The sequence below is a fragment of the Acinonyx jubatus genome, chromosome B4, assembly GCF_027475565.1.
Source record: "Acinonyx jubatus isolate Ajub_Pintada_27869175 chromosome B4, VMU_Ajub_asm_v1.0, whole genome shotgun sequence".
Classification (NCBI taxonomy): Eukaryota; Metazoa; Chordata; class Mammalia; order Carnivora; family Felidae; genus Acinonyx; species Acinonyx jubatus.
In genome coordinates, this window is record NC_069387.1 from 17,608,744 (window position 1) to 17,628,832 (window position 20,089).

At 36.7% G+C, this 20,089-nt stretch overlaps 1 protein-coding gene across 3 annotated transcripts in view; it reads left to right on the forward strand.

Annotated features, from left to right (window-relative positions):
- Nucleotides 1–20,089, forward strand: part of MALRD1 (MAM and LDL receptor class A domain containing 1) — a 754,681-nt gene that overhangs the window by 241,734 nt on the left and 492,858 nt on the right. For all 3 annotated transcript variants that reach the window (XM_027074220.2, XM_053225367.1, XM_053225368.1), the window contains 2 exons: nt 4,431–4,607; nt 7,818–7,980. In XM_027074220.2, the coding sequence (XP_026930021.1) occupies nt 4,431–4,607; nt 7,818–7,980 (340 nt within the window). The remainder of the gene's footprint in view (nt 1–4,430; nt 4,608–7,817; nt 7,981–20,089) is intronic.

Here is a 20,089-nt window from a genome sequence, read left to right on the forward strand (position 1 = left end):
AAAAAAGTTGGCCAAAGCCTGTGGTCCATTCAATTTAGTATTTTAATTGTGCTTCTAGAAAATGAAATTGGACAACTAAGTAACTTAACCTTTTTTAAAGTTAAAAATTTACAATTTTGTCATCTTTTATTTGAGAGAAATGCTAAATACCAAAAATGGACAAGGCTGTTAAAATACTTAGATTTTAGCTTGAAAATTGTTCAACTACTACTTCCGTCTATTTGTAGTCACTTTGATATACAATATAGTGTCTGTAAAAATGGAAAATACTTTGTACCACCTAGAAAATTTCATTGAATGCATGGGTGAAAGCAACAGTGTTTCTAAAGAGCTAATCTGTCGTTGCAGACGAGAAAAAAGACACCTCCAAAATATGTGGCAAACAGTGTATCACATAGCTGTTATAAATTCTATTCAAAGAATAGCTAACTTTTAGCAAAACCTACTCTCCTGGAAAGGAGACCTTATACAGACATTCAGTACGTTTATGCTGAATATAGTTGTTTCGCCTTGTGGGTAGGACAATATTACTGTGTTCAGTGCAAAAGAAAAAAAATACACTTTTATCCTGGAGATATTTCAGATTTTTAAATTTTCTGAAGATTGATCATGTTTAAACCTCAAGTAGACTTTTAGATTTTTTAAATTAAATATATATCTTACCATCAGAAGTCCCAGGAAAACCGTAGACATTGTTACCTGGAGATAGATGAAAATCAACTAGACATATCAGTCAAAAAGTTCACACATTTATGGTACGTTGAAGCTGGCAATAATTTATTAAGGACTAGAAGTGTTAAAATATCGGTTTTATTTTCTTAATTACCAATGTGGGAATGGCTGTAGGGAGTGGAGTCTCATATAAAATAAATGGAAAATCTGTTTTATCAGAAAGATTACATTAGGGTAGCACGAAGTATAGTTGCTACAAGCATTCACAGAGCAAGAACTCCAAGTCCCTCTGGAGCCTGAGTCACCTACTTATGAGGACAGGTGCACAGGTGAGTTGGTTTCCCTGTGGCTTAGGGATGTGGAAGAAGATCAGCTCAAACCAGACTAATCTCTGCTTCTTAGTGTAAATTTCAGTCACTTACATTTCACCTTTCCAATTTTGTTTAACATGAAAAGTTTTTTGTGGTATTTTGTTCAAAGACACTGAACTCTATCATTGCCATCAACTCTAGCCTTTTAAGCAATTATAGGTTAAAAATAATTGTCATAACTTTTGCAATGGACTGAATGTTTGTATGCTCCCAGTATTCATATGTTGGAGCCCTCACACCCAATGTGATGGTATTTGGAGGTGGGACCTTTTAGGGGTAATTAGGACTAGAGTAGGTCATGAAAAGTGCTGCCCTCATGGTGGGATTAGTGCTCTTATTAGAAGAGGAGAGACGTAGGGTCTCTCTGTCTCTGTCTCTGTCTCTCTCTCTCTCTCTGCATGAGTATAGAAAGCCATGAAAGGACATACCCAGAACCCGAGAATCCAACCATGCTGTCACCCTGATCTTGGACTTTCAGCCTCCATAACTCTGACAAATAAATTGTTGTTTAAGCCACCCAGTCTACAGTATTCTGTTATAGCAATCCAAACTAAGATAGGCTTATTGTTCTAGATATGTTTCACTATTAAAATTGTTCAAAATTCATATTTAAAAACTTAACAAAACTTATCCATATACTACATGAAGTAATTTCTAGTATCCCCTGAGTTAGAGTATGATACTTTAGGAAATACTGCTTGAGGTCATTGCAGAGTAAAACAAGTTGACTTTCATGGTCTTTAGATGAAAGTCTGGGCCATCTTCACAGGCCGGAGAATGTGTCAGAAAGCTTGCAGTCCTTTACATGCCTCAGTTTCCAAACTGAGTCTTGGCCTAACGATGTTTCAGGCCTCTGTTTTTCTTGTGCATGCCAGATGCCAAGGAATCAGGCACACACAACTCCATAGTTATAAACACCACCGTTTCCAAAGTTTGGCTCAGGAGTAAGAGACACTTCCTCTGTTTACTCTTAAATACAAACATATTGGACTTACTTGGTTTTTAAGATGTACTCATTCTGGCAGAATAACAAGGAATAATGAGGACAGGACAAAGAATTTCAGGATCTTCCAATTTCTTTTTACAGTACTGGTCCTTTTACCTATCATTCCTGGCTCACTTCTGATAGACTAAATGAGTTGTCTCTGTTTTTCCTGAGCATTGGCTCATCAACCTTCTTTTTCTAAGACATCCACTCATGTTCATGATATCTTCTTAAGGGGAACTATTACCTCATTTAAATTGAAATCAGGCCTAAGGATGCAAATATGGCAACTGGTTTTAATAATATGGCAGACCAGGTGATCTGAACACTACGATACTGTATACACCTAGAAATGTCAAACACGCATTTATTTAAATGTTAAATTGAGCTTAAAAAAGAGAAATCTCCAGATGAGAGGAGCCAAATATGGAAAAATAGAACAGGAGACATAATATGACTGTCAAAATTAAGAAGAAAATATAGAATAGATGAGAGGGAGGAAAAGGGTAAAATGAAACCCAAGAGTGAATCCTAATGTCAGTTGTGGAAAACCAACAATGGGTTGCTGAGTTTGCAAGGAAGGCCTGGGCATGCATACCTGTCCTCTTAGTTTCCTCTTTTCTTTTTGGAGCTAGTTAGCTGAAGGGGGCATGAAATCTGCTTCGCTTCTTGCTGTAGTTCTCAATGGTAAGCTTCCGTACAGGAAGAGCTGGAAGTTTTCAGCACAGGTTATAACCTAGGCTGTTTCTTTCATGAGTTTTATACGTTAAAAGACCAGTTGTCTATAGGTATAAATCATTTTCATCATTATCAATTTCATTATCAATCATTATCATTCATCAATATCATTACCAATATCATTATCATAACAAGTTGATATTTTGATCTCCCATCTGCTTCAGTCTTAGCTCTTAATTACTGCAAAACTTGAGCTAAGAAAGAAAGTACTACTTATTGGATTTTCCCCAGATTCCCAATAGCACCTGAATCCCCAGTCCTCTGGGTACTGGATGTTTGATATTGCTCAGGTCTCTGCTCTTTTCTCCAAACCCTGTGCTTTGGTTTATTAGTTCCCTGGGATTAAAGTAAAAGATTCGCTCTTCTCTTCCGTGTCAGAACCACCTGCAAATCATTCTTCACACTGATGCTAGAAAAGTATTTCTTACAGTGGAAATTGTATACCTTGGCATTTCTCTACCAGCTTTTGTATTTATTTCAAGCCCTAAATTGGACCCACTTAGCCCTTTATGATGTGGTAATTGTCTACTGTCTAGTTCCACATCTAGTGACTTTATCTTATGCATTCTTACTCTATCACGAGATGTTCTCTGTGCCAAACTCTCACAGTTTTGTGAAACAAAAAACAACAGGCCAGTATATTTTTCTGCCTTCACACAAATCTTCTCTTATCATCCAAAAAGACCTTGTACCTTTTTTCGTCTTGGCAGTAACTCATCATCCTTTAAAGCTAAGAACTTTTAACTTAAGCATTACTTTTCTGGAAGTCTTCCATTTGTCCATCTGTTCATTTACCGTGTCATCCACTCATCCATCTTTCCACCTGTCTGTTAACTCATTCTACAGTGATTGTCTAGCCACCATGTACTGTGGTCTGGGAATTGTGCTATGAATGCAGGAGTAAAAGGGTAGGTGTCGTTCTTCCCCCTATGGCGTCATAATCTTTATCATAAACATATCCCATGGAACCATAATGAAAGATTACCTGAGTGCCTTATCCACTAGTCAGTAAGTTATTTTACAACCATGATGGCATATTTGGCTTTCAATGCATTGTACCCACATGTCCGTGGCACAGGGTGTTGTTAATAAATGCTGATGGACTAACTTGCTGTGTAAATTCTATAAATGTCTTCTAAGTTCTGTAATGTCATACATTATTATCTTAATTATGTAAATACATCCAGGTGACTACTTCTGGTTTAGTTCTGTCTTGCAACTTTGAATCTTGAATATCTGAAGACTGTTTGAAACAGGGTGAGGAGATGTTGGATTAATTGTAGCAGGTGGAAGAACAAAGTTTCTTTACCTAGTGTCCCAGAAGGTTTAACCAGGCCTTGACTCTGGTTCCTAATGCTAGCATCTGAGACTCCCTTGGTTCCCAGTGATCCTAGCCCTGTCCTTGAGCCTTCCATTTATTCAGCAAGTTTTGAGTAGTTTTTCTGTAATTTCCATCTGTACCTTCATCTGTTTATATCCAGCTATTTGTTATTGCTAAGACCTAGAACTCCAGCTTACATGCTTACATAAAGTTCAGCATATCGCCAAAGGCCACCAAACATTCTTCATAATATTGAATGTGAAACATCTGTAGAAAAGCTTATTGTGTGAAATCTTACATGAAAAACCTGCTAAATGATGCCTGTATGTTATCTCTTATCAAGGTAATTTGCCAGTGGACCTCCCAACTCCACCTGAAATATCAGCTCCAGTCACATTACCTCCACACAACTGTACAGACAGTGAATTTGTTTGCAGGTCCAGTGGTCACTGTGTTGAAAAAATCCAGAACTGTGATTTTAGATATGACTGTCCTGACCAATCAGATGAAGCATTCTGTGGTAGGTAAATTCCTATTTTGTGTTAAATATAGCCACAAAACAGACAGTACTAGTATAAGCTCTAAGTAGCATGGCCTAGTGTCCTAGTTACAAATTTTCAACCTGGCTTAGAGCAGGTTTTAATATAAAAGCTATTCATATAGGAAATTATAGTAGAAGAATCAGCATGCATTCTTCTGTGCTGCTCAACAAGAGGTAAGTGTTTTTAAATTGAATTTTTTGGATTCAAAACACTTGTTTTTTTTTTTTTTTAATTTTTTAACATTTATTTATTTTTAAGAGACAGAGAAAGATAGAGCACAAGTAGGGGAGGAGCAGAGAGAGAGGGAGACACAGAATCCGAAGCAGGCTCCAGGCTCCGAGCTGCCAGCACAGAGCCCAATGTGGGGCTCAAACTCACAAACCACGAGATCATGACCTGACTTGAAGTCGGACGCTCAACCAACTGAGCCACCCAGGCGCCCCAAGATTAAAAACACTCGTTTCATGGACTGTACTCGACTCCAAGACTACAGTTTACTAGTTCTTTTCTATCCATCCCTGTTTGTTTCTCTTCTACTCCTCACACTCGTGAAATGGGAATGTTTAAGGTGCAAGTATTATAAAACCCTCAAATTAGATGAATTTGTCCAAGTTTTCCATTGCCAAAATATAAAATGAATGCTATGTTAAATATGTAGAATTCATATGAACCAATACAAATGAACGCTTCAGTACCTGTGTCCCATTGAAAGATGGTTTTCATTTATTGGCATCTGCCAATCCATGGCATTTAAGGCAAATTTGTAATTTAAGAGTGAACTTCTCAGGCAAAGACACAATCTTAGAGAAGAAAATTTAATCTGTGTCTGAGTGGACAAAGCACAAGATAGAGCAGAAGGAGTGAACACTTTCCCATTATTCCCCTTCCCTACTGTATATTGGATAGTATATGAATTTACTGTAATATTTCTCAAGTGTCTTGATGATATTAAGGGTTCGGACCATGCAGAAAATACAGAGTATAGCTGAAACTGTAATTTGTCTTCTGTCAGCATTGTCAAGAAATTCTAAAACTTACAAAGTCAATTAAGGTTCATATTTAATTTAAGAAGAGAAATGCTTTTTAATGTACAAATATACAATAAATTAATCTAGACCCAAAACTCATAAAATCAAAGCTAACTCACTGCGTGGATAAGAGGTTCTTAACCCTTAACTCAAGTTGGCGAGGAATATAGGCTACGCATTGCAGATGGAAGATAAAGTAATGGAAGATTGTGTAGTATTCAGACTTCCTCATGGGGAGACAACATCCTCTCAGGATGGTACCTAAGTTGTGGCGTTTCTAAAAGTTTACACAAAATCTAGTTAATTAATGAATGTCTTTAGCGAATACTGACTTTCTTCTTAGTTCAACTTTGTAATTTTAGTAATGTAATTTATGATGGGGTGGGAAGATTTGAGAAAGTTCTTCAAATGTCCTGACTGAAGGGCTCCTATTAAATTATTATTTTAAAAGCATGGTGTTATTTATTTATTTAAAAAAAAATAATGTTTATTTATTTTTGAGACAGAGAGAGACAGAGCACGAGCAGGGTAGGGGCAGAGAGAGAGGGAGACACAGACTCTGAGGCAGGCTCCAGGCTCCCAGCCATCAGCACAGAGCCTGACGCGGGGCTCAAACTCATCAACCGTGAGATCATGACCTGAGCTGAAGTCAGATGCTCAACTGACTGAGCCACCCAGGTGCCCCTTATTTATTTATTTTAAATACCCATGAACTGAATTATTAAATTCTGAACAAATTATATGCTCTTGCCTCCGCCATCTTTCTGTAAGATGAACTATAAAAATCTGCCGGTTTGGTCTTACATTTTCCAATGTTTTTTTATTGTGTATAAAAAACACATCATGAGACCTACCCTCTTAACAAATTTTCAAGTGTACAATGCATTATTGTTGACTCTGGGTACAGTGTCTTGCAGCAAATCTTTGAGCTCATTTGTCTTGCTTGACTGAAACTTTATGCCTTCTAATTAAAAAAAAAAAAAACAACAGTGATTCTTTTCTTTTTTAATGATATGAAAAACAAAATTCTGGGGCGTCTGGGTGGCTTGGTCGGTTAAGCGTCCGACTTCGGCTCAGGTCATGATCTTACGGTCTGTGAGTTCGAGCCCCGCGTCGGGCTTTGTGCTGACAGCTCAGAGCCTGGAGCCTGTTTCGGATTCTGTGTCTCCCTCTCTCTGCCCCTCCCCCGTTCATGCTCTGTCTCTCTCTGTCTCAAAAATAAATAAACGTTAAAAAAAATTTAAAAGAAAAACAAAATTCTACTGAATTTTAAATCTCTTCATAAGATAAATATAATTATATGATCAATAATAACGTCAGAGATTAAATAACACACCTGAATGTCATGATTAAAAATCACTTTTTATTTTTGATGGAGTGTTTCCTTCTCAAACTTTACACTAAATCATGAACTCAGTGATGATAGTGATTTGCTAACACTGCTAATTCCATTTAAAAGCTGATGTGTCCACTACATCTTCTATGGCATACACAAGAACAGTGGATAATTTAAGACAGACCAAAAGGCACATGAACATGTTCAGAGAGAAAGAGGAAGAAAACATTTCACACACAACCTGTGTATTTTAAAAATCAGTGGACTTGTAATTTCATGTGATATTAGAACATAGTCATTACAAGAATATTGAAAACTTTCAAGGAAAGAGGTCCAATATAGAAGTTATTGTAAATATTATTGCTTGAAACTTGAGTAGTTTGGAATTTGGACTAATTCCTTCAGAGACCGAAGTCAAGTTTAGCTCTATAATAATACTGTGGTTACAGAACAGACTTACCAGAACTTGGGTCGTGTAAGCAATGTAGGTATTATGTGAGAAGAAACTGCCAATGCTTAGATTGCTGCTTTAGGACCTAATTGAAATCTCACCTCCTTATCAGAGCAAAGTCTTTAGTTTTTGCATTTATTCCCATGTTATAGCTACTATAGATATTTGAATATAGTACACGTAGATTTCTTTAAAACTCTGCTAGTAACTATACAAATCATTTGCCTAATTATTTTAATGATGCTTAAATGATAATAATAATAATAATAAAGAAACCCAACAGTAAGAAAGTGCCTGATGCAGGTAGAAATTGCCATTTATTGACACATTTATTGTGATTAGCTCATCTTGTCTTTGTTCTTTTCTCTTCAAGCCATGAAAGTTTGCAGCTTTGAAAAAGGAAGCCTGTGTGAATGGTACCAGCCAATCCCAGAAAATCTAATTCGAGATTCAAACACATTCAGGTGGGGACTTGGCAATGGAACCAGTATTCATCATGGGGAAGAGAATCACAGGCCATCGGTGGATCATACAACGTAAGTGACTACATATTTTGAACATGTCTCTTAAGAACTGTGTGTTAAGCAGTTCCCAAATTCCTGACATACCACCTTACCAAAAGCCAATGCAATTATAAAGATGAATGTTTAAGTTACAGAGTAAGTGGGCTAAGTGCACTCTTTCATATAAAATTGAAAATAAAACCAATTATTTAGTTAAAAAAAGCTGTAAATACTCTTGTAAAAGTCATAGAAACTTGAGAAAAGTATAAGAAAAATAATTTGTAGTATCACCACTCATTGAAAAGCACTGTTAATATATTGTTCAAAATGATCTGGGGCATCTGGCTGGCCCAGTGGGTAGAGCATGTGACTCTTGATCTCAGGGTTGTGAGTTCAAGCCCCATGTTAGACATGGAGCCTATTTAAAAAAATTTTTTTTAATTAAAAAGAATAAAATTATCTACTCTTTCCTTTCTCCCCTTCCCCCACCCCGTGCCCCAAATCTGTTTTCCCTGTTTCCTCCTTTTCTAGCTCATCTTTCTCCTTAACCCTTTCCTCCTCTTCCAGTCTTTGATCTTCATTTATTTTGGTCTTTTGTTTCCAAGGCTTCATAGCTCATACCTTACCCTGTTTTGGAGTCCACAGATACGTTGAGTGCTGACTTCCTTAAGATCCCATCCTTCATTCTTTCCTTTTAGTGATTTCATAGAAGGACTACCGAAGACAACAAAGGGATCCCCATTTGTATTACCAAGAATGTTTTCAAAACCTTTGTACCTTCACACCTCTTTGCAGTTAAAGTTTCATGAGCCCCACTTCTGTGGCTTCTGTTTCAAAGAAAACTAATGGTGTGTCCACTGCCAGTCCATCGTTGCCTTGCCCAACGTGACCTGGTACTCAGGGAGAGCTACAATATCTTCTGGGCTGACTTTTGCACTCTGATTTTCTGAGTTGTCTTTTGTGGTTTTGTTTTGTTAAAATGGTTCCAGTTTTACTATCATTCAATTTCAGGATTAGCAGCCATGTTGCCCAAAGTATATATATAGTAGCAGATATGAATACCAAGTGTTTTGATCATGTTTGACAGTTGGCGATTAATTTTGGAAATTTCAGTATACAAATTTTCCTTGGGCTGCTTCTAATAAAAAAGCAAAGGATAATTTCAGAAAGTTTCTCTGGCACCTGCAAATAAACCACACTGAGTCAATCATGTGTATTTCCATAAAGAAAAAGGTAGACTAGAATCTCACTTGTATGTGGGAAAGGTATACATAGAAATGTGGTAGCTTATTATAAACACAGAAATATACTTTGCTTCTAACTTGTTTGTCTCTCCCCTCCCTGCAACCCCCAATAGACTGCACATTCTCTGAGGTGTAGCAGGGTCTGTGACTTCCCTTTTCATTGCATTATTTCTAAGTGACTGATATATAAAAAGTCTCCATAATTATTTGTTGAATGAATTAGTTGATGATAAGAACTTATATATTTATGCTTTATAATTATATGCTGCAAAGCAAAAAAAAATATATTTTAAAGGAGAATATTTAATAATCAGATAATGTTTAATAGATGTGTTCCACATGACAATGAATCAGGAGAAGGGAGCAGTCCCTAAGCTTGTATCTCCCCTAGACTTCTTCTCCTCTCTTCTCCAGGCTCTTTCTGCAGCCAGGGAAGGTTTGACATTTTTTCACTTTGTCGTAAGAAATAGTTTTTATGCACCAAATATCCAGCCTGCTCACTGGCCTATAGTAAATCTCCAAACTCTATTTTCCAAATTTTATTTTTCACATTTAAAGGAAAGCTTTTCTAATTTAGAAAAATGCTTTTCTCTCTCAGGTGTGTGGCTCCAGAAATTTAAAGCCAGGTTTTTAAGACCATTGTGTTAGAAATAGTTTTCAAGACCAATTTTGAAAATCAAAAAGCTCTGCACTAGTTCTTTCTCCGTCTTCACATTCTGTGATCCCAGTTTTCCTTGTGGCAAAGATTGATTCAGGCTCAGGTTGGTGAAGACCATTCATAAACAAGTGCAAAAGAAAAAGAGCACATTATTATATTTCAAAATATTCTCTCACTTCACATATTAATGAAGCAATAAAAAGTCTAGAAAAGTTATGGTGGTGTGGGATTATGTAGGGAAGTTTTCATTGTGTGGTCAGATCTTAATGTGTGTGTTTCACGCATAAACGGATGTTCCAAGTGACATTCTGCTTTTTTGCCTTCACACTCTAATGAACCAGTAAGCTTTGTATCTCAATATCTGAAGTGAACTTTGTGGTCTAACAAAAAGTGTCGGTGGGGGGTTTACATCTTTATTTTTCACCTTGGGGAGGGTTAACACCATTCCATACAATTGGTTTATTCAACACTTTGACATGACTTAGAAAAAGACACCTCTTCTCCGGCTGGGGATATGTAGTCATGGCCTGGGCACAGGACTTGATGAGTGGATTCTTTCTTCACCTTGCACAGCAGGGCCCAAATAAAGGCACCAAGCATGATTTTTTCATAGGATTGAAATCAAGGCATATAGAAATAATACTATTCTCAGCTATACTCTGGTGACTTAATAAAGTAAAATTCATTCATTGTAAATATCATCAATTGCAATTTGCATGTTTTTTGAGATTGGGTATGGGTAAAATTTGCATTTCTTTTAACTTATACAGTAACGGAAAATTTAGTTGAAAAGTTATTTTCTTAGTATTTTGAAAAAAGAAACATAATATAGTAAAAAAAGAAAAGAAAAGCAGAAGAGAAGTGAGTATATATCCATTCTTGTTCCAGGAACTACTAGGGAACTTAGCAAAAACATTATTCCTACTCAGCTGAGAATTTTTTTTAATTGTTATTTGCTTAACATTGGATTAAGATATTTGATCACTTAGCACCTGAGCTTTGTAGCTAATTGAGATTTAAATATGTTTAGGATATTGTACATTTGGAATTGTTGTGTAATGATTTCTCTCCATTTGTAGTTTTATATGATCTCTGACTTCTGGACTCTTACCTCTAGAATCAGTTTAATTGGCCTAATCTTTTAGCCCGGCCATTTTACCATAATATATAAATTGTTTCGTAGCTAAGTACCATAAATTTATAATTGTTTTTATGTCCTGGAAAAAGCCTTTGATTCAACTTACTGATTTTTACTACTAGAAGGCAAGGAGAGCAAAGTTTTGAGTTCGTGGCCCTCATACCTATTTATTTGACTAAATGCCCATCTGTTGGTTGAATGAGGTTTAATATTAAGATTTATCAGGAATATAAAATCATCCCTTCAGGCATAATTAAGTTCTCCACACTTCACTGTTGATATGGAATGATGTCTAGGGGAATATGGGTGCCTATTCTACATTGGTGATTTCTAACTGTGCTCATAGATGCCTTAGTTAGGGAAGTTTCTCAAAATGGTGATCAGGGAACACTGTCAGATATATATATATATATATACACACACACACACACACACACACACACACACACACACACATATATGTATATATATGTAAATGTTTTAAAATTTTATTTAAATGTAAAAACTTTTAATATATTTTATTTATAAATGATAAATAATATTTAAATTTAAAAATTTATTTATACTATATTTTACTTAAATTTAAAAATTTAAAAATATTGTATATATTTAATTACCAATTTTTTAAACATTTATTCATTTTTGAGAGACAGAGACAGAGCGCAAGTGGGAGTGGGGCAGAGACAGAGGGAGACATAGAATCTGAAGCAGGCTCCAGGCTCTGAGCTGTAAGCACAGCTGAAAGACAGGATGGCTTTCTCACTTTGCTTTTCCAGTTTTGTTCAGAGCAGATTCATTTTTCTCTAAATCTAGTGACTAATTAAAAAAATAGTACAAAATGTTTCAGGAGAAAGAAAAACATTGTTCTAAGGTAATTGCATTTAAAAATAAGATTTTTGTCTTGCAAAATAAGTATTATAATTGAGAAAGAGTGTGCAAGAAACTTTTTCCCCCAGTCTAGAAGAGATAATTTCAAGACCCCCTCTATATTGCCTCATTCATTGTCTAATACCCAACATTTTTTTCTCAGGCCTTTTTGCCTATATGGAAAAGACAGATACTTTAAAACATACTAGATTTTAGAGTTTGCTTATAGATTGTTGAGAAACTATTTGAATACGAACTATCTCATTAAAAATGCAGATTATGTATAGAACACAGTTTCTTCAGTGTTTTCTTTGTCAAGTAGAAGTACTTTCTCTTAGATTTTTCCTTTTATTTCACAACACTTGTCATTGTCTTTCAGGTGGAAATGAGTTATAGTCCTCACTGTTGCAAATGTACCTACATTCCTGTATATATTATGCATTTGTGCAGAGTTAACCTCATTATAAACTAAAAGCTACATAAATAATGCAAACTGTCCCTATGACATAACTGTGCATATCATAATGTATCTAAGTGCTGGATGTAAATGTGAATAAAAGCTTCAGTGAGACTGAAAATATTTTAATGTTTTCTGCTCTGCAACAATAACAATTTTCAAAGCCTTAATCTCTTAGACATTAAAGACCAGAATTATTGCTTTCTTAGAGCCTTCTCTGGTAAGAAGATAAGCTAGTATTTTATAGGCCAATTTAGATGCCTTAACACTCTCTCAACATAATTTCTAAAAGATCCAGTTTTATAAATTTAGAATAATGGTTAAATACAAGGCTTTAGGAACAGTTTTGCCGAAATAAAAATAAAAGTGCAGTCAAAATCTAAATTAACTGTAATTATTTTCTTTTAACTGTTGTAATCCTTGTGAGAAACAGCATTTCTGGCAGTGTGACCACAGGACTTGAGTATGAAGCAAACCTAAAGCACAAGCAAAATTGCTTTTATTTATATTGTACTTGAGTTAAGCAACTATTCTTTATATTTGCATACATATTAATAATTTGTGTTAATTAAGGGAATTAAATCATTTTAAGTGTAATTTTATTCCGTGTATTTTAGCTTGATAAGTAATTTTTAAAAGTTGACTACAGTGCCTTAAAAACATGGAATTTAAGAAAAAAATCTATGCTGAAAATAATACCTGTAAACCAAAGCTGAAATAACATATATAATGGTTAGGTAGTATATTTGCTATACAAGGTAAAATTTTAAGAATATATTCATCATACAGTGTATGATGTTGTTACCAAAAATCACTGTTTAATAATAAAATAATTTTATATCATGGTTATAAATGCATTCAGAAATTAAAAATGCTTTTTAATTGTGTAATTTTTTAAATATGTGTTTGGGGGCGACTGGGTGGCTCAGTCAGTTGAGCGTCCCACTTCGGCTCAGGTCGTGATCTTTCAGTTGATGAGTTCGAGCCCCGCGTCGGGCTCTGTGCTAGCAGCTCAGAGCCTGGAGCCTGTTTCGGATTCTGTGTCTCCCTCTCTCTCTGTCCACCCCTGCTCACGCTCTGTCTCTGTCTCAAAAATAAACATTAAAAAAAAATAAATGTTTTGACTACATTAAAATGTAATGAATATACTTTTATTCTATCTCCTGCACAGAATTATTATTGTTATACATAATCTAGAAGAAACACCAGAGAACTTTATGGTCTGTAAGATGCAGGGGTAGCTCTGGTTAGGGCACACAATTTGTTATATTAGGCATGTATTTCCTGAGAATAGAAAACTTAATCACACATGGAACCGACATACACATGAATAGATGTGTAATGTGTAATGGGAAGGGTTACTTGCTTGACAGAGAGTTCCACTGGGAGGCGCAGAAAAGATCTTATCAAGTCCTCAAGTCTATCTTGGTTGTACATGTGTCTTTAAATTTTTTTTCATGTTTATTTATTTTTGAGAGAGAGAGACAGAGTGCAAGCGGGGAAAGGGCAGAGAGAGAGGGAGACACAGAATCCAAAGCAGGCTCCAGGCTATGAGCTGTCAGCACAGAGCCCAACTGGGGGGGGGGGGGGCCTGAAACTCACCAACTGCGAGAGCATGACCTGCGCCAAAGTCGGATGCTTAACCGTGAGTCGCCCAGGTGCCCCTGGTTGGGTATGTGTCTTTAATAATACCTGAGGGGAATCTCTAGTTTTGGATGTTATTGGATAGTACAAATAAACTAAGATATTACTCTGGGTAAAGACCACGTACTGACTCCCTTAGGAATTTCTTAATTTTTTTTTATTTCTACAAGAATTTTTTCCTTTTACCACAAAATAAGAAATTCATTTTTATTGTAGGAAAATGTTTAAATATAGGTAGGAAAGATAAACCACATCAATGATAATTAAACCATCCTGATAAAAGCATTGTGTGTGTATATGCATTTTTAATAAAAATGACCATATTGTCTTCTAATCTGCTTTTAATTTTATGTACAATCTGTAAACAACTATTCACCAATACTTTTAATGAGCCAGTAGTATTCCATTAAATGAATGTACCATCATTCACTAATTCATTTCCTCACTATTTGATTTATGAGTTGCTTTTGATTATGCACAAATTTAGTCTTTCCTGAACAATATACAGGTTTTGTACACATTGCAGATTATGTCCTAAGAATTAAAAAAAAACAGGGTAGAATTTTTATACATTTTTGAAACATTTGATTTATAATTTAATATTTTTTAGTGTTTGTTTATTTTTGAGACGAGAGAGGGACACAATTCATTCCCAAAGAATTTTGTGAAATGCTTTATTCATGTATTATGAAGATCATAGGATTTTTATCCTTCATCATACTAATATGTATATCACATTTGTTGACTATGTTGGGCCTTCTTTGCATCCCAGGGATAAATCCCACTTAATCACAGTATATAATCCTTTTAATGTGCTGTTAACTTGATTTGTTAGTATTTTTTTGAGAATTTCTGCATTTATGTTCAACAGGAATATTGGCCTATAGTTTTATTGTCTTTTAGTGTCTATATGGCTTTAATATCAGGATGGTGCTGATCTCATAAAATGAATATTGGAGTATTCCCTCCTCTTCAGTTTTTTGGAAGGGTTTCGGAAGTGTTGGCTTTAGTTCTTTAAATTCACCAGCGTTTGGTAGAATCCCACTATTGAAACCATCTGCTCCTGAGCTTTTCTGTGTTGGGAGACTTGATTACTGGTTCAATCTCTTTACTCAGTATTAGTCTGTTCAGATATTCTGTTTCTTCTTGATTCAGTTTTAGTGTATTGTGAGTTTCTAGGAATTTATCACTTTCATCTAGATTATCCAATTTGTTAGCATGCGATTGTTTGTGGTAGTCTCTTTTGATATTTTGGAATTCTGTGACTTCAATTGTAATGTCTCTTCTTTCACTGATAAATTTATTCATTTGAGTCTTATCTCTTTTTTCATGGTTAGTCGAGTGAAAGGTTTGTCAATTTTGTTTAGTTTTTCAAAAAAATTAACCCCTAGTTGGTCCTATTTTCCTTATTCTATATTTCATTTATTTTTGCTCTAATCTTAATTATTTTTTCTTCTGTTAAACTTAACCTTACTTTGTTCAAGTTCCTTGAGGTCTTGGGGTATACAGTTAGGTTGTTTGAGATCTTTCTTTTTTTAATGTAGGTGTTTATAACTGTAAACTTTCTTCCTAGAGCTGCTTTTAACACATCCCATAAATTTTAGCATGTTGTATTTCCATTTTCATTTGTATCAATGTTTTTTTTAATTTTCCTTTTGATTTCCTCTTTGATCCATCATTTGCTCTATTTAAGTGTGTTTGATTTCTATATATTTGTAGATTCCCAAAATGTCCTCCTGTTTTGCTATCTGATTTCATACCATTGTGGTCAGAAAAGACATGTGATAAAATTTTAATTTTCTTGAATCTGTTAAGACTTTTTCATGGCTGAACATATGATCTATCCTAGAAAATGTTCTGTGTGCCCTTGAAAAGAATATGCATTCTTCTGCTATTGGGTACAATGTTTGTATATGTCTGCTATGTCTGTTTGGTCTATAGTGTTGTTCTATTAACACTATATAGTGTTAACTCAAATAATATATAGTCATATTACATAGTCAAGTGTTATATACAGTCATATATATACTCAAATAACACTGTAGTGCTGTTTTCTTATTGATTTTCTGAGTAATCCATCTATTATTGGATGTAGAATATTAATAATAATAGTCCCTATTAGTGTATTGTTGTTTATTTCTCCACGCAGTTATGTTATTATTTGCCTTATATATTTAGGTGTTCTGATAGTGGATGCATAAATATTTACAATCGTTAGGCCTTCTTTATGAATTAATAACCCTTTCATCATTATACAATGACCTTCTTTGTCTCTTGTGACTATTTTTAACTTAAAGTGTGTTTGATATAAGTATAGCCACCCCTCTTCTCTTTTGGTTACCATTTGTATGGAATCTTTTTTATCCCTTAGCTCCCAGCCTATGTGAGTCCTTAAAACTAAAGTGAATCTCTTGTAGACAACTGTTGCAGACTATGAGTCTGGAGTTCTTTCTTGTCCAGCAAGAGAGTGGATGCAGGATTGAATATGAGAGAGGCCAGTGTCTGGGAGAAGACAAGAGCCCCAAACAGGGCTTCTGTCTCCGTATTTATTGAGCTCTCAAGATCTTACACACATGGTAGACGTGAAGAAAACAATCAGGTAGTAATCAATAACTTGTGTGTGTAAGAAGCTAAGGGTCTGGAGGGCAAGTGGCATTTGGAGTTGTGATCAGAGCACAATAGAATATTGGCGCCAGATGGAAAGTAGTTTCCTGTAACAAGTTACTCATGATCCCTTTATAATGTCTCATTCACTAACCTTGGGCGCTTTCATCCTGTGGCGGCAGCTTTCTGCCCTAAGCTTTTTTAACCCTTAAGTGTAAGGAATTCTTGAACCTATTTCCCCACAGGCAGCATATTGTTTGATCTAATTTCTTGCTTTTTAACCATTCAGCCTTCCTAAGTCTTTCAATCGGAGAATTTCATCAACCTATGATAAAGTAATTGATAGGTAAAGTACTGCTAGGTAAGGACTTACTATTGCCATTGTGGTAATTATTTTCTGACTGTTTTGTAGTTCTTTTATGCTGTTTTCTTTGTCTCTTGCTGCTTTTTGTGATATAATGACTTTTGTAGTGGTTTGCTTTGATTCCTCATCTCAATATTTGGTTTAATCTACTACAGGTTTTTTTTCTTCATTGTTGCCATGAGGTATACATAAACTATCTTCGAATTTCAGCATTCTCTTTTAAGCCAATAATAGCTCACCTTTGGGCTAAGATGGGTCAGATGGTAGTAATTGTGGGTAGGAGAGGCTTGCTGTCAGGGTCTCTAATTAGGTAGGGCTAGTGTCTGTTCTTCAAGGTGGGAGTGCTTCTGGCTCAACTCTGCGATTGGGTGAGCCTGCTGACTCAGCTTGGCTTTCAAACGGGGCTACTGGCTGGCTCCCTGGTTGAGTGGCTGTTGGTTTGGCTCCGTGGTCAGGTGGAGCTACTAGCTGCACTCAGCATTCACCTCTGGTTGGCTGGGGTCACAGTCCGTGTTCCCCAGCAGAGTAGTGCTACTGGATGGACTCTGCATTTAGGTGTGGCTGCAGGACGGGTTCTGCAACTGGCCCTGCTTGGGTGAGGACCCAGCTCGTGCTCCCCATCCAAATGTGCCCCTGGCTTGACTCAGCATTGAGGTAAGGCCACTTTGAGATTAGGTGGGACCTCAGGCTGTGGTCAGCAATCAGGCAGGGCTGTGGGCTGGGTTACACTGCCATCCAGGGCATTTGGCCATGCTCTGTGTCCAGGCAATACTGTATGTTGAGCTCTAAGGCTGCCCATGGTCACTATTCATATGTCCTGGTTAGGCAGGACTGTAGTCTTTGGTCAACAGTTGGGAAGAGCTACTGGCTTGGCTCCCTGTCTGGGTGGGGTCATAACCTGGGCTGTGGGACCTTCCAGGGCTCAACGATTAGGCTTCCTGGTCAGGTAGGGCCAGAGGCAGTGTTCAGCCATTGGGTGGGTTTGCTCACTTCCTTCCCTGTATGGGCAGACTATAAGATTGTCTCTGTCTATAGGGACCATTGGTTGGGGACCCAGACCCAGCCTATTGAGCTCTTTTGCCAGAGTGTTCATGGTCTTGGTTCTGCAAATGGGAAGAGACACTGGCCAAGATGTCTGGTCAGGTGCTACCCCCAGCAGGACTACAGCTCACCATGATCCCTGCCTTAGGTGCTATGAGCTCCTTTTTCCTCTCTGTCCTGATACCTGGAGGTCTAACCCCATTTATTTCCCCAGTGATCCCTGTGAGCTGAGACTGAGGTGGGCATTCTTGGAAGCACTCGTAACACTGAGAAAGCTGAATGCCCCCCTTGGGCTCTTTTTCTCACTGGAGAAACCAGAGGTCCTAGGGATACGTTTTGGTGCCATGCTGTGCTGGCTTTGGGAAGGGGTGATCGGGTCAAAGTGAAACTGCTTCTTTTACTCTTCAAATGCATTTGTTTTCTTCTTTTGTGAGCCGAAGGGGTAGTTGAGCCTCACCCTTGGTTCTGGGATTCTCACAAAGGTGACTTGTCTGTGGATACTTGCTGGAAGGTCTTTCTTTGAAGGGGACTGAACAAACCATTTTTCCTGCCATCTTACTGACATCACTCCATCTTTTATGCTTAGAAAGGCCTTCTGCAAAGCATAAGAGACTCTTAAAAACTGAGAACAAACTGAGGGTTGATGGGGGGTGGGAGGGAGGGAGCGGAGGGTGGGTGATGGGTATTGAGGAGGGCACCTTTTGGGATGAGCAGTGGGTGTTGTATGGAAACCAATTTGACAATAAACTTCATATATTGAAAAAAAATAAACCTAAACAAACAAACAAAAAAAAAGGCCTTTTGTATCCATGTTCATACCAAATTCACCTGTATTTTCTACTGTATTTGAGTAGTTTCAGTGTTTTGCAACTATGTACTTAATTCATCTAACAACTTATTTTGGTGAATGTTATGAGAAAAAATACCTCTTTTTCCTTAATAACTGATCAGTTTAACACTTTTTAATATGGGCATAGACATACCTCATTGTGCTTTGCAGATACTACTTTCTTTTTTTAAACAAGTTGAAGGTTTGTGGCAACCCTGTGTTGAGCAAGTCTATTGGTGGCATTTTTTTCCCCCAACAACATTCTTTCACTTCATGTCTCTATGTCACATTTTGGTGATTCTTGCCGTATTTCAAACTGTTTTCATTATTACTTGATTTGTTATATGGCTCTATGACCAGTGATTACAACCGCCCGGAAGCTCATATGATGGTTTACATTTGTTAGTAATAAAGTATTTTTAAAATAAGATATGTACATTGTTTTTTTAGACGTAATGCTGTTGCACACTTAAGAGACAACAATATTGTGTAAACATAACTTTTATATGCAGTGGGAAACCAAAAAAAATCATTTGATTTGCTTTATTGCGATGTTTGCTTCATTGTGGTGGTCTGGCACTGAACCCCCAATGTCTCCATGGTGCTCCTATAAGTGCAATCTGATTTAACTTACTATACTTTGTCACGGAAAGACGTATAGCCCTAGGTGACAAAATCTACATCTTATCCTGGTGTCTTTGTATTGATGACACTTATTGATACATGTTGAATAGCATCAGTCAAAGCCACAGCCAAAGCTCTATTTGTCACATGCAACCAGGGCTCTGCTTTTATGTTGCCATGTTTATGTTTATCCGGCAATGCATGCATGTGACTACATCCATCCAACCTACCTTACTAGTTTGCTGTTACATGGAAATCTCCCACTTGAGGAACAATCAGCTGTTTCCATCTTGTGGGGTTAGCCCTACGAAGTTCAAGAACCAACTTTTCTTTCAGTAGAACATCTAAAGGAAGCTAACATGAGTATTTAGGGTTACTCTTGGCCTATGTCTTCTTTGATGCCTCTCTAATTCTAATTTGATGAGTGTTCTCAGCCTGTGGGCCCCCTTTTCCTTCATGTTTGGGCTGTTTGATTTTTGTATCCAAGCTACTACACACTTGGAAGTAATGCCTTTGAACTTAGTTCTGTGGCCATCATTCTAATTCCTACGGAGATTGATTCTGACTGGGGAACCAGAGGGTTTGCCTGTAGGTGGCAGTGTAAAAACAGGGTTTCAGTTCTTGTGTTAGTTTCCAGTGGCTGCTGTAACAAACTCTTACAAATTTGGTGGC